Source organism: Paroedura picta, chromosome 2 (assembly GCF_049243985.1).
Source record: "Paroedura picta isolate Pp20150507F chromosome 2, Ppicta_v3.0, whole genome shotgun sequence".
NCBI lineage: Eukaryota > Metazoa > Chordata > Lepidosauria > Squamata > Gekkonidae > Paroedura > Paroedura picta.
In genome coordinates, this window is record NC_135370.1 from 12,433,937 (window position 1) to 12,449,570 (window position 15,634).

The 15,634-nt window shown below is 46.4% G+C and overlaps 1 protein-coding gene across 1 annotated transcript in view; it reads right to left on the reverse strand.

Moving 5' to 3' along the window:
• Positions 1-867: 867 nt before the first annotated feature.
• The window catches only part of ZNF804A (zinc finger protein 804A), a 300,069-nt gene continuing 285,302 nt past the window's right edge, over positions 868-15,634 (reverse strand). Inside the window, exons 3-4 of the mRNA XM_077319374.1 lie at positions 10,135-10,265; positions 868-5,182 (exon numbers count right to left, since the gene is read on the reverse strand). Coding sequence (XP_077175489.1) covers positions 1,915-5,182; positions 10,135-10,265 — 3,399 coding nt within the window. The 3' untranslated portion in view covers positions 868-1,914. The remainder of the gene's footprint in view (positions 5,183-10,134; positions 10,266-15,634) is intronic.

The following is a 15,634-nucleotide window of genomic DNA, read 5'->3' on the forward strand; positions in this document are numbered from 1 at the left end:
TGTCCAGCTGCTGATTAAAGCCCACAAGTTAGGAGCTCCCCAACTCCTTAAGCAGCTGATTCCACTGCTGAAGTACGCTGAGAAAATCCCCAATAACTAGCTAGTACTGTTCTACACATAGTTTAAACCCATTACTGCGGGTCCTCTCCTCTGCTGCCAACAGGAACCGCATTTCAGATGCTTAAAGAGAGCCATCATGTCCTCCTGGCTGATCATCCCCAAGTCCCTTAGCCTTTCCTTACGGGGCTTGGTCTCCAGGGACCAGATCATCCTCATCACTCTCCTCTGTACCCTCTCCATTTTGTCCATGTCCTTTTTGAAGTGAACATCCTTTTCAAAGCATGATGCTACCATTCCACGGGGCATATTCCTAAATTCCCTGCAGGGTGGCTACTCTGTTCTTGGCAGGATCCCTTTGGTGGGCATGTCTTTGACTCCTACTCTTACCTGACTATGTGTGGACCTTTTCAGTGGATACTGGTGGAAAGTGCTGTTGAGCTACATCTGGTTTATGGAGACCTCTGGTGGGATTGTTAAGGCATGAGACAGACAGAGGTGGTTTGCTGTTGCCTTCAACATGTAGCAATCCTTGACTTTCATGGTAGTCTCCCATCTAAGTACTAACCAACCCTGCTTAGCTTTTCAGATCTAACAAACGCAGTACATCAGTAGGGATGGAAGGAGATGGCTTGGTGCTGCTCTGTCTCTGGCATTGGGATGGGCAGAAGCATTTCGCTGGTGTGCAACAGGTCCTTCTGTAGGCTGTCAATCATAGGGAAGCCATGGCAGGTTTCTTTCAAGCCTTTTTACATTCCACTTCTACCCCGCCCACTGAGCATCAACATCCCCCCTCACCAAATAACAAAAAAAGAATAATGAACAATTGCATAAATTTAATGTGAAACACAAAACGGCATAAAACTCATGGGTTCCATTTGTATCCAGAAGTGAAAGCCAAATGGAAACTTTCCGAAGTTGGGATTTGTGGAATTGCATAACTCCGCTGCCTCCTTAAGTGCTCCTGAGCTTTCAGAGTATGTCTTCTCAGGGCCTTGCACAAAAGCGAAGGCAGGTTTTTGCTTCTCAGTTTCTTGTTTCTAGAGTCAGCAGTTTAGGCTCAGGCTGCAAATGGGCCATATCTGTCTCCCCAGCATTGAACAGCTAAGACAATGAGACCTATTACCCCTTGCCCTCTTCTCACAAAGGCAGTTTCCCTGAAGGTTTTCGCTTTTGTGCCTGGGCCATACATCACCAAAGGCTGGGCAATCCGATGGCCCCAAAGGAGAAGAAGCCAAGATTTAAATGGGAAAAAACAATGTTCTGCAAGGCTAACAGTAAATGATATATTATATCTATATATATATAGATAGATATAGATATATATATATTTGTTTTAATATCATTAAATCCGTAACAAAAGAAATTTATTGCAAGAGAGAAGAGAGTTTCTCACTAGATTTATGGTGATAAGGGAATGTCATACAAAACATAGTGCATCGGTTTTATCTAAACATGACTTAGGTGCAAATACACAAGTAGAATAAAAAAACAACAACCCAGGAGCATACTTTATAACGTAACTTACAGTACTATAAATATATTTTATGTACAGGCTTATATATTTTAAGACATGATCTTCATACATACATACATACATATCTATATGTATATCTATATATTTCATTTGTATTAGTACCAATTCAGTGCTTTCATTGTAATATGCATTTGCACAATACATATAAATGTTTGCATTGTTGCACCGATAGCAAATATCTCCCAGGTCAGGAGGCTCTGGTAACCCTTTAATCTTAGTTCACTGATTTGTCAAAGTATCTGATGAATGGCGCAGGTCATTGATGTCGCTCTTCTTTTGCTGAAGACACGCCCTCACGTTTTTACCGGTCTACATGGAGCTCAGAAGAGGGGCTGCAAAGGAATGACCGCTGGGTGCGGTGACAGGAGCGAGGGAAACAGTGCGTGGGGTAACGGGGAGAAAGCCAAGTGATTGGGGTGGAGGACGGAAGCCGGAATGAGTGGCAGCTGAGGAGGACCAATGATGGCCGTGTGGCCCGCAGGACAAAGTCTTGGCCCAACTGATAAATGAGGTAAAGGCGCTCGCGAGAGAGTGGGAACTTGGGAGAGGAACTGCTGATGAGGCTGAAGGACCTTGAAGGTACTGGCGGCAGCGGCAGCAGCTGCCGCTGCCGCTGCATGCTGTTGCAAAACAGTGTGATGGATCGTGGTGACGGAGGTAGAACACAGCGGCTGCTGCAAGGGCAAGGGCTGCAGGGGAGGGTTTGAAGGTGCGAGCGCAGCTGGGGGGAAGGTCAGCTTCACCTTATTTGCTAGTATATTTTGCTGGAAGATCTGGTGGTAGGCCTCACACTGAAGGTCTTTGAATTTGTCGTGGTTTTCTGGGGGCAAGAGCAGTGCATGTTCAGGTAAGGCGAATGGGGTGAGGATCTGCTCGCTGGCCAAGAAAGCGTGACTATTTAGATGTGCTTCTTTAAAGGGCAAAGGAGGCGGGGTATGAAACAGACCTGGATTGTAGCGCAGCCACTCATTGGCAGGTGGGTGAAGTTTTTCTGGTGGTACGGTCTCTGCCACTTCGTAGTGGCAGAGGTATGATTTAGGTGGAGGTTGGTCCAGATTCCTCTCAACACTGGGCAATTTTTTAGGAGGTTGACTACTAGGAACACTCAGGTTGTCACGTTTTTCTTTTTCTTCCAGAACGTTCATGAACTTGGTTGCTGCCAGGACATTCTGTTCAGTGACGGGGGTAGCGGGACATGGGGATTCTTCAAGATATGGAGGACTCCTGGTGGTGGAAGAGTTTGATCCTTGGATGTTTTCTGATGGAAGTAAATGTTCAGGTGGCGGTGCTGGTTGGCTTTCCGTTGGCTGTATTGTCTCTGCTGTACTGTTTGCACAATCGGTCATGACAAGAGGATTTATGTTCTCGGTGGTATCTTCAGTGGATACGCTTGGAGTGCTGTTGAATACGGAGACTCCTTTTGGAGGATCTACGCCGATAGTCTTTCTTGGTGGCCTCTCTATAAACACATGATGAGTTCTTGCTCTCTTTCTCCTTCGCTTACGTTTAGGCTTACAAGAAACCCTTAACTTGTAGGTTTGTTGCACATTTTCTTCTGAGAGGCAGGTCTGAGCAGCTGAACTTTCATCAGATGAACCAGAATGTGCATGATGTCTTCTTTTTTGATGGAAAAAATCCGGCTCGTCTGTGAGAGAATTATAGGCTCGCTTTGTGGTCTGTGTTTGATTTGTGCATTTCTCACCAGGATGATGGACTAAATGTTTGTGACATTGACTACTGCTGGATCTTCTGATACTCCAGCTGCACAAGGGTCTAGAATGCATGGAGTTGCATCTTCCAGAAGTTAATCCTGGTATATTTGATTGTCTGTGAGAAACTGGCTTGCTCCTTCTACACAGGTTTTCAGAGTTAGTGTAATAGTCCCTGTTATCTTTCACATTCCAAACTGGGTATGGACTTTGGTTACTCTCGCCCATAGATATGGTTTCACAGTCCTCATTGTTCTCAGACCCAGGAGATTCAGTTGACTGCTGTGACAGTTCTTCAACTGAGTCCTCCAGTCCTGTTTCACTCATACCTTGTTCCACAGGACTAGGAAGATTCCGGTGTTTCTTAACATCAACACAATAATCTTGTTTTTCAGCTCCTGAAAAATTACCAGTATCTCCCTTAGCAGTGTCCTGGTGATGGTGCTGGCATAGTTTCCTTCTCCTTTTCCTCTTCCGAGTTTTATGAAACCATTTTTTATGTGTTCTTTTGATCCGTCTTTCATTTTGCCGCTCATCACTAGATAAGCCCTCCTGCCGCTCTTTTGGGGGACTCTGTTCTTTTTCTTTCTTGTCAGGCTTGCCAGAAGCATCCAAGGCTGATTCCTCTTGGCTTTTTTCAGAAGTCCAGCCTTCAGCCGAAGAAACATCCATCAAAACTGACATTGCATGGTTGCATGGATGTGTATTAATGTCAATTACACAATCGGCATACACTGAACAAGATTTATGTGGACGATCTCTAACAGAGCCCTTGTTGGAATCAGTTTTATGAGGAGGATTGGGCATATTTGCCTGGGCTTTATTTCTTTCCAGGCTTTCACTGGCTCTTGATGACCTGAAGTCAAAACATAAAGGATTGCAGCTGTATGAAATAGATGGCTCTGTGTTTGTATAAATGAACATTTCCGACGGCCACTGAAGAACGGTCGACCCATGTTTGTTGAGCACAGGAACAAACGGCTCGCTGGGTCTTTTATGTGAGTCTTGCTTGCCGGGCAGAGCTACCGTTTCCCCTTCAGGATTTGCTGGAATCGGTCCATCGGACAAGGATGCTTTACTTTCGTCTTCAGCAGTGCATAAATCGCTATGAATGTTCTGGTAGTTTCCTTCTTGTTTTTCCTGCTGCGAAAAACACTCTTCGTTGACGGGGAGACCTGCGCAGGTATTGTCTATCTGCTCATCGCTATTGTTTTCTGCAGGGAGACCTTGGCTCCCTGGGGCACCTTTGGACATTTCAGCAGGCAAGGCTGTTGAATCCACCTTAATGCACAAGCTCTCCGGATTGCTGGGCTCGGCTTCTTTGGGCGGGGAAATAGGGGAGCATAATTCAGCGACCTCTTGCATTGTGTGGTCCTCAGCAGATGGCTCCTTGGAGTCTTGCGGCGGAGCAAGTTCTGTTTTGTCACTGTGTCTTGCCATCAGCGGACCAACAGAGTTCTGTGTTTCCTCCACACCCGGAATGGCGTCTTCAGTTGATATATCTGAAAGTCCAGGAATGAACCGACTTCTTCTGCTAAGCCCATGTTCTCCTGATGCGTCGTCATTGTAGTCGCAAAATGCAGCCGCCGAGGATTCAAGCTTGATTGATGCTTTCTTTGGGAAAGCAAACGAGAACCCCACCTTCTGCCCATGGAGTCCCAGCACTGGATCCCCAAGTTTGCTAGCCTCTGGCTTACTGTTTCTGGCATCTTCGGGTGTGGACGCAGCAAGGGACGTAATGTCTCCAGGAGCTTTGGAGTTGTGCAGTAATGAGACGTCAAATTCTTGCTCATTTTTAGCAGCGTTGACAAGGATTTCGTTACAGTGGTCTCGGACTGTGACCGTGGTGGATCTGAACATAGGGCCGCTGCCTGGTGCACTACGACAAAACAAAATGGATATTGATCGATGTTATATAAAAGCCGTTCAGAGGCATGTGTACAGCTGGCAAGGTGACAACTTGTCCTTCCCACATCACAACCTTAACATTTTAGTGGCAAAACATAGACATGCAGTGGCACTTCCCAGTTGGGGCTCAAGGAGGGAATTCCTGGAGATTTTGGGCTGCAGCCCAGGGTGGGCAGGGTTTGGGAAAGGGATAGACTTCAGCAGTGTATCATGCCATAGAGTTCACCCTCCCAAAGAGCCATTTTCTCCAGGGGAACTACTCTGTTGTCTGGTAGATCATCTTTAATTCTGGGAGATCTTTAGGCCACAGGTGGAGATTGGCAACACTGTGCTCAAATCAACAAGGCTTACTCCCAGGACAACGTGGAAGCTCTTACTGCAAGGCTCTCCTTGAGCTTGGGTTGGTCCTAGTTGCTACAAAGGGGTTTGATTAACTTCCACAAAAGGGATGTCTGTGACACTACATTTTGACTGCACAACACCTCTGTGTGGTCGCTTGGGCTGAGAGTGAGTGAGTGAGTGTGAGTGAGTGAATGAGATGGGCCCACAGCCACTCAGCAAGCTTCATAGCCGATTGGTGATTTAAAACCCAAGCTCTGCAGTCCTAATCTGACAGTCCCAGGGAATCACGGTGTGTCAGCCATGGGGACAATGGTGGCTGACAAACCTTTTCTGGAATGATTGTAGAATCCTAGAACCAAAGAGTTGGAAGGGGCTATGCAGGCTATCTAGTCAGGCCAAAGAATTAGAAGGGGCCATATGGGCCATTTAGAATCAGCCTAAAGCATTCATGATAAGTAACTGTCCAGTCGTTGCTTGAGAAACCACCAGTGAGGGGGAGCTCCCCACCTCCTCAGGCAGTCCATTCCATGGATGAACTACTCTGACTGTGATTTTTTTTCTGATAAGCCGGTACTGTACTACACATAGTTTAAACCTATTAGAAAGTGGGTGGGGCCCGGTAGGGCTTTTGCCCCGCAAGGCTTCTGATTGGTCAGTGAAGATCTGATTGGCTGTCCATTTTTCGTTAGAGTCCCTTGGGCAGCTGCTGCCATCATAGCACCAGGATCTTCACTTTCTAGGTGAAGGTAAGCGGCATGTAAGCAAAAAGTGTTTTAAATAATATGTTCATTTTCAAAATCCATCCCATTAAATGGAGTTACTGCCTGAAATGCTGAAGAGTTGCTGATAGAGCTATATCTGGCCTCCCTTGCTGACATTTTGTGGATGTCTCCTCCTCCTGCAGCACCCATTTTGTAGTAGGTTCCACCAACCTGTTTTCCACCATATTGGCTCTTCCTATCACACTGTCTTTGAGCATGTCCCAGAATGTGCACATGGTACAGGTGTGGTCCTCAGCAGGGTTCATTGACTTTAGTTCAGTGGTCCTCAACCTTTTTATCACTGGGGACCACTCAACGCTTGACAATTTTACTGAGGCCCGGTGTGGGGGGGGGGTAGTTTACTCCTCTACTTTCAACCACTGCCCTAATGCTCTCTGATCTCTATGGTAATGTTTAAACATCCCTTCAAAATAAGATACAGACATGCCACAACACTGAACATATGGAACATTTTATTTTCATGGAAATTTTAACTCATGACAATGACAAATCAATGGGAACCCTGAGCTTGTTTCTCTGCAACGAGATAGTCCCATCTGGGAGTGATGGGAGACAATGACACCCGAAGCGTGTTGTAAAGGGCCGGGGGGGGGGGGGGGGGATGAAGTAAAGGGCTGGGGGGGGGGAGAAGGCGTCCTTCGGGGCCCACCTCCAATTAGTCTACGGACCACATGTGGTCCACGGCCCACAGGTTGGGGATCGCTACTTTAGTGGACTGAGAAGGGTCTAACTCTACTCAGCAATGCACTGCACTGTTTGCAGCCCAATCCCCTCTGTTTTTAAGTAACCACTTGGGTATGCAGGTTGGGTTTAAAGCAATTTTGGTTATGCCTTTTAAATACTTCTAACTAACTTGATGCACAAGTTGTTGAGTGAGGAGAAGTTTGGAACCCCCTGGGGTCCTCTGAAATAGTTACCCTCAGCCCGGCGACCCTCTCCCAGAAAGGTTTGCATTTTCTCGGCTGCAGCATGCCTTGTTCTTTAGCTGTATTTCTAAAACATTTGTAGCAGTCTCTAAACATATACTGTGCCCCAGGGGTCCAGCTTGCAATTTCAGATATGTTTACACACAGGCTGATCCATTGTCCTTCACCCTCTCTGCAGCACACCATTAATAAATATACCATTAGGTATAATATGATCATTAGCACAGCGTGGGGAGTTAGATACAAACCTCTGGCTGTGAGTTATTTAAAGGTTACAAAGGCCTGAGGAATAAGAGGGGAAATGTGTGCCCCAGTCTGCAGCAAGATGAACCAGAGTTCTGGGATTTCAATGGATTTATCTGCACTGCAGCTAAAGAAACTCAGTTGTTTTTTTCATTTCCCAGCATTCAACCATCTGGAGGTGGCCTTCCAGCTTGAGTGGTTTGTGGATCACAGCCTGAAAGACCACAGGAACCTTGTTTAAGAAAAGCACCCAGAGAACATTCAATTAACCCACCACTGTTGATTTCTTTAAATGAAGACTATCTCCAAATAGTCCAAGTCAGGGAATCAAGGACCGTGAAAATGGAACAGAGGTTTGTTGCTGGATAATTCATGGTCAGCACAGCTAATGTTTGAAAACCTAAATAGATTAAGTTTCTACCATCAGGCCCAGTTAGGCTTCCCAACTGATGTTGGAGAATCCTGGAGATTTGGGGGTAATGCCTGAGTAGGGTGGGGGTGAGGATGGGGGAAGGGAGTTCAGCTGGATATAATGATGTAGAGCAGGGGTAGTCAAACTGCGACCCTCCAGGTGTCCATGGACTACAAACGCTTGCAGGGGCTCCTGGGAATTGTAGTCCATGGACATCTGGAGGGCCGCAGTTTGACTACCCCTGATGTAGAGCCTACAAGCCAAGTGTCATGTACCCAGCCTTCAGCTGAGGGGCCCCAATAGGGGGCCTGGTTTTCCCAGGAGGGCTCTCCCGGCCTCCCTTCCCCACTCCCTTGTTCCTTCTGCCCTTTGAAGTTCTTCTTGTTATTATTATGGTTCGTACAGTTTAGTGTTGTAACTAATGCAAACAACCTTGCCTGGCTCTTCGTGACTGGGTGCCAGGACGTTTGAAGAATCATTGCAATTTGTAGCTTAGATAAAACTTCCTTTCTGTGGGAATGACTTTTGGAACACAAATCATGTGGAAGGGGGGCTGGGGCTCATGGTATATCTCGTCTTGAAATTCTCTGTGAGGTGTCTTTAGCAATGTTTCTCTGTAATGGCAAGTTCCCAATAAAGCTACTTTTTATTCCTCACTGTGAAGAGCTCTGAGTCAGCTCTGGTGTCTTCATGGGCACATATCCCAGGGTCATGACACCAAGGCAGCCATTTTTTCCAGGAGAACTGATGTTTGGGGGATCCGTTGTAATTCTGGGACCTCTCCTGGAGACTGACAACCCTAGGGCAAGTTCTCAGATCTCTTTGCCTATGGTAAATTAGCAAAAAAGACACTCTGTTAGCATTTTTACTGTGTGAATATTGTAGTCCATGGACATCTGGAGATCCACAAATTGCAGGTGCCCTTCCAAGGGTACCTCTGAGGTTGGGAGATGTTCAGGGAGATGGGAGATGTTCATATTGTCAGCTTGAGTGACAATATGCAGACACAGTAAATTTTCTTTCTACCTTTCTTCCAGTAAATAAATAAATATTTATTTATTTTTTATAACCCACCCTTTCCATGTAGCTCAGGGCAGGTGAAGGCCTGCTTATACAACAATCAGATACAATCTTAAAAAAAAGTTTGCTATCCCAGTTATCCCCAATTAACTTAAACTGGGATGTTTGTGTCAAGAGTTCTTGGAGCAGATCTTCCCTCAGTTTCTAGCAGTGAGTCCAGCACACCTCTCTCCACGCACTGGCCATAAGTCTGGTGAAACAGCTCCATCTTGCAGGATTTGTGGAACTGGTTAAGGTTAGGTAGGACTCTGATCTCTTTTGGCAGGGCATTCCATCAGTTCACAGTCAAGGCTGAAAAAGACCCTGGCCAATTTCACCTCCTTTGGTTTGTGGGTCCTGAACAGATTTGGGTCTGATGATCTTTGGGGCATGTCAAGGTAGAACTTACTACCATTAGAATGGCATGGATACAGAAGAGGGGATCCAATCCACTGTATGTTTTTGTTCACAAAGGTGATCTTGGGGTGTTTGGGTGTCTGTGTGTGTGTGTGAGGGAGGCCTTTGAAGGATCAAGGATTGTGTATAACCATTGACAGCAAATCTCCATTACTTGAAAGTCCTGAGGCAGCTACAAATAACAAGATGTTTAAGGTTGTAATTCATAAACCATGTCGAGTGCCAGCTTTCTGTTAGCATAGTATGGACTCAACAATGAAGTTTTGCCAAGCTGCAGATGCCCAACCTAGTTCCCTAGAGGGCTCCTCAACTTGCCTTTATCAAGATATAGATACAACGCAGCTTTTTTAACAACTAAAATACTTGTCATTTTAGCTCTGATGAAAAAGTAATGTGGAACATTTGTTTCTTCACAGAGACCGTTTATGCACTGGAGGTTTCATGTTGTGCTGCAGGCTGGAGTTTTAGTCATGGCAGGTTGCCCACCTCTTCCTGCACCCACATGGGGGAGCATTTGGCCTGGCGCACCTCATCCGCCCCCTATTTGTGCTCCTGCATGGGAGCTGGGGCAGTGAAGTTCCCAGTGCAGAAACGGTCAGAGGGGCGAACCTAATTGGCACCTACGGCTCAGCCAGTGCCATGGAAACATACTTTTTGGATTGTCATGAGGCTATTTTCACCTGGGCCGCGGTAACTCCTCCCCCTCGTGACTCTGTTTAACTTTTAATAACTTGCCACTCACCACGCAGCTTCTTTCCGGAGTTCAGCTAACTTGTGCAAGCGCTGAAGAGCCTTTTCCTGTTTCCTTTCATCTTTCCTCGATTTGGAGGCTACATTGCGTGCAAACTCCCTCTGCTTTAGCTCCTTGAGTCTCTATTAAAAATAATTGGAAGCAAGGAAGAGACATATTTAATGCAAACGAGACTCTGTGAAAACACTCCAAAACATCCTATTAATAGCCTATTATTTCCCATTGTTATGGAAGCAATTGATTACTATTCAAGTAGTACAAACTGAAAAGAGCATCTAAATTCACCGCAGCATTACTGATGCAAGATGGCTGTTTTGTTCACTTTGCGGAGGAGTTTGGTTGTATTTCCATTGATTGCTTATGAGTTTTCTGCCATAAGGTGCAGTAGGCTGGGACCAATGAGCTGAAAACATCTAACCAGACCCCCCCCACACACACACACACACTCCTATGAGACATGCCCACTGGTTACATCATGGGGCAGTCCTCAGTCTGACAACCGGTTAAGTTAATTTATGGTTAAATGGCCACATGGTTAATGGTTAAATGTTGTTGCCATCTACTGAATCTAACTTTTGAAGCATGTTATATCTTTTCGTACCCTGGAGCATGTATGTTGATCGATATTGCGAACTGCCCAAAGCCACAAGGAAAGGAAGTATAAAAGTGTAAATAAACAAAGAGACGATAGATCATCCATGAACATGTTTTGTCCAGTAAGTAAACCAGGGTTAGGGACTACTCTCCTTGAAGTGAATTACATGTACGAGGAGGAATTCCTGCCATGGGGTATGTAGGCTTTGCAACTATCAGTGGTCAATTTGTTGTCATGGTCCCATGGCCAAAAAAAATCACATTTGGATCTAAAATACTGGTATTGCCATCCTTTGTTTAGCACAATTGAAAGACTGGATATCTGTTATTATTGTTGTTGTTGTTACTGTTTTATGCATCTGGATTTATAAATTGCCCCCTCTGCTCATGTAGACTCAGGGCAGTGAACAACGTATGCCCAACAATGCAATTAAAATCACAGTTTAACGATTCTAAGAAACTTGGATGGAAAGACTAGAACCCAGAGTGCAGGTGGCAATGAGGGGGACGCCAGTTAGACCTTGATGTTTCTACTTGCCTCAACCATCAGACTCATGGAAGAGCTCTGTCTAATATCGTTGTGCTCTTCGGCTGCCAAAGTGGCCGTTCCAGCCAGCGCACAACCCTAGAAGGCCCCGTGGAACTCAGTGAGCCCTGACAGGGCCTGGGTGTCTTCTGAGAGCTCATACCACCAGGCCGAAAAAGCCCTGGCTGTGGACGAAGCCAGCCAAATTATTATATTTATAGACTGCCCGTCACTGCAAGTGGGCTCAGGGTGATTTACAAAATAGCTAAAACATTCGTAGTCAAAATTTAAAACACCCTACAATTAAAACACCTGATTCATCCTTCTTGTAGCATCATTTTAAAACATCCCTTATATATTAAGGCATCCATCCCAAAAGTACGCTACAGTTCCTCCAGATGCAATTTTTATAGACTTCTCACTGCCTTTTGCTTCAAATCTATGAGTGTAAAATGCCTTTCTTTCACTTTCCATGCATCTTTCCACTTGTATTGTATAGTATTCCTTTGTCTGCCTAACCTACATTTTTTCATGTGTCCTCTCTGCTGCCATCTTGTGCTCCTCCTTACAAATTTCGTCAGCTTTTGACCTTTTGAAAGGTGCATGGTCTTCATTTTGCTGGGCTCTGTTTTTAGCTCCCTTAGAAAAATACTTTCAGCCATCAATTTGTTACTGGGCAGAATCAAGTTGAAAGTAGCTTTCTTCACTGCTGGTGTTTGGAGCTGGATTTGGGTGTTTCAGCTTGGGTTGGGGGGGGGTATATTTTAGGAATTTAAAGTGAGGAAACTTAATTTTGGCAAAGGGTTTCAGGTGTTTTGCATAAACCAACCACAAATACGATGGGACATTCTTAAAGGCCACAAGATCCCATTTACCCCTTCTGAGTTATGCCACCAGAAATTATTACCCCTTGCAAGAGCGTTCGGTCATCTTAGCTGTGTCAACTAAATTCACGCCACTTGAAAAACTGTTCAGTCAAGAATACTTGTTCTAACTGAATAATATATGAGATCAAAGTTGGCATGTTTTGATTATTTCATCACAAAATACAAGTGTACACCGAAGCAAAGGCTTTGCTAAAATTATACCACTCGTTCCCTTTTCGTGCATGTTTGGGTTCTCCTGGTTAGGTACACTGTTTGTTTGTCTGCTCCAATTTCTGACAGCTATAGCCAACAGAGAAGCTCATCCTTGGCTCTCAAAAAGACATCTTGACATGACTTTCCATTCTGGAAGACATCGGCCTTCTTCTCATGTCTCCGAAGGTGAGAGAATATCAATGCTACACATCATCTATTGTGAGCGAGGTGGATCGGTATACTTCAACTGTCTTAATTGGACCAAACCATAGACCAGCCTTCCTCAACTTTGTTGCCCTTGAGAAACCCCTGAGACATACTTCAGGCTTTGAGAAGCCTCAGAAGTGGCATGATTGTGCAGAATATGGTTGGGAACTATTGCTGTGTACATGCCCACATGCCTCCCTCCCACCCCCTCCAGGCCCATCATTGGCCACTTTGGGAAGGGGGGTTCAACATGACCATATATTGACATACCACCCGATAAATGTTTAATTATAACTCCCACCCATCTGGGAAACCCAGAAAACCCAGGGTTCCACAATACCCTGGTTGAGAAGGCCTGCCGCAGACTCTGGGATTTTGTTTACTGCATTACTTTTTTCAAGTTTCTGTGTCAGTGTCCACAAAGATCCCACCAGTGAATAGCACTAGTTAGGCATTCAGGTGAGGGACCCCCTCTGTAGTCTGTCCCCTGTCAACAGCACTTACAGTCTCATTTATTTTTTCTTACATTTATACGCTGCCCTTCCCCAGAGTCTCAGGGCAGGTGAGAGCTAGTGCCATTCAGCACCAGGATCTATGTAGCAAATTGGTTGCGGAAGGAAAAAACGCCATTTTAAATAGTGGAATTCGTCGTTATGCATACCTGCCTTTGTAGGGGGATCCAGTTGCGTTTCTATCGTTTCGCACAGGTTTCCGGTCTCGGCAAAAATCGCTAGCCAGGAAGCGATATTGCCGAGCTTTGTCCTGCCCCTGGCCGTCAATCAAACGAGCAGCCAATGGGCGGCCGTTATCATGTTCCTGAAAAGCCCCTTTCCCTTTAAGGAAGGTTTTTAAAAAAAAAACACGTTGCAACGAATCTGCTTTGATTCGTTGCAACAGAGAGACCCATCTAGCTAGCAGGTGGTGTTTGAGCTGCTGTTTCATCGTTGTCACGCTCCCGAGTGAAAAAAGAAAATACCCCCCCCCCACGCACGGGCGCGATTTCCGGCCAAAAATAGAGTGAAAAATAAAGGGAAAATAAACCAGCAAACGGGGCTGTGTGGTGCTTGGTGCTTGGTGTCTTAAAACAGCTCTGGGGAGGGACTGCAGCCAGGGAAGCCTCGCTGGGTAAAAGGAAGGCTCACCGGTGCGTTGATCTCCGCTTGCTCCGAGAAAAAAAAATGGCGATCGCTTCGCCGGAAGATCAGAGGAGAGAGCTAGGGGGTGGGACTTTGCAGAAACCGCAACAATGGTAATGCACAGAACTTTCCCGCTAGTGTTGCAGATTGGTTGCAAGAGTGTAGCGCTTTCCAGAGGGTGAATCCACTTTTTGGGATTTCCCTGAAGGCGCTACAACAAAGCGCTTTTTGCGGATCGGTTTCAGGAGTGTGGCAGATTGTCAACGACGTTGTGCATAACAGCAAATTAGTAGCAATTTCAATTTGCAACCATTGTGCAATTTTGAACAAGTGTGGAATGGCCCCTAGTAATACCATGAATTCACTTCAGTGGAGTCTCATTCCTGATGCCTCTATCTTGCAGCTTATCACCATCACTTCTTTATTTTATTTATTTGTTAGGCTTTTATGCTGCTGCTCCTAGCACCACTAGCCTGTGGCTGCTTACAACATGAATTAAAACAGCAAGACCAACAACAGTAAAAATCCCCTCCCCGCACCCCAACCCTCCCCCCTACCAAGTCACCAAATTCTGTTGTGTGTACCCAGAATATGTAAAACAAGATGGCACTGGAGGAGGGGCCAGATCTTCCTCAACATGGCCTCAACCAAATGCCCGGTGGAAGAGCACCTTCCAAAAGGCCCTGCTGAACTGAAGAAGCTTCGGCGGGGCACTCAGCTCTACGGGGATCTCATTCCACCAGGCAGGGGCCCCTGCTGGTCGAGGCCCCTGCTGAGGATCACCAGGTTATTTGTACCATCAGAGCGCAAAGCCCTGCAGGAGGTATAGGGTGTCAAATGGTCCCTCATATACATTGGGCCCAGACTGGCCCTGAAGGTTAGTGCCAGTACCTTGAACTTGATCCAGGAAACAACTGGCAAGCAGTCCGGCTGTCTTAGCAGCAGCTGGATATGGGCTCTCCATGATGTTCCTGTGAGAACTCCAGCAGCTGCATTTTGCACCAGCCAAAGTTTCCAGATCAGGGGCAACGGAATTTATTAACTGCATCCTCCCGTAGCGGGTGCAAAGTGGTTTACAACAGTGGTCCCCAACCTGCAGTCTGCGGCCAGGGCGCCGGGCCGCGGTTCCCTCTCCCCGCCCCCCCGGCAGTAAAAAACTTCCCCGGGCCGCAAGCTTGCGGCCCGGGAAGCTTCTTACTGCGGGAGGGGGGGAGAGGGAATCAGGGCCACGGCGCACATGCGCGGCCGAAATCGCGCATGTGTGGCACTTTCGCGCATGCGTGCATGCGTGAAAGTGCCACACATGCATGATTTTGGCCGCGCATGTGCGCTGCGCGGGTGCAGCCGCGCATGCGCGCTGCATGGGTGGGGCAGTTGCCCCGCCGGTCCCCAGCCAGAAAAAGGTTGGGGACCACTGGTTTACAACATTTAAAACCAATAAATACAAAAAATACAATTAAAGTTATTACAATTTATCATACCAAAAATGTTCTGGTTTCCACCGTACCACATTTTGTTCAGTCGACATTGTCTTGCTGGGCATTTCTTTTTCTTTCCCCAGCTATGTTTATGGCAGTGAATGAGCTGGGGGGAGGGAATTGAGTCCGGGGAAAAGAGCAGGGAGGGAGGCCCAGGGCAGTGATGATCTAAATGGTTCTGGCCTCAACCTTGAGGAAAGAGCACCATTTTACAGGCCCTGTGGAATCCTGACAAATCCATTCGGGCCACTGGCTGCTCATTCCATCTGGCAGGAGCCAAGTCCAAAAAGGCCCTGACTCTGGTCAAGGCCAGGGACCACCAGCGAGCTAGTATTTGTTGAGTGCAAGGTCTTTCAGGGAATAGACTGTGAGAGGCGGTCCCTCGGATATGCAGGGCCCAGACTGCATCTAGCCTTGAAGATTAGTTCTAGCACTTTGAACTTGATCTGGAACTCTATCAGCAACAATACA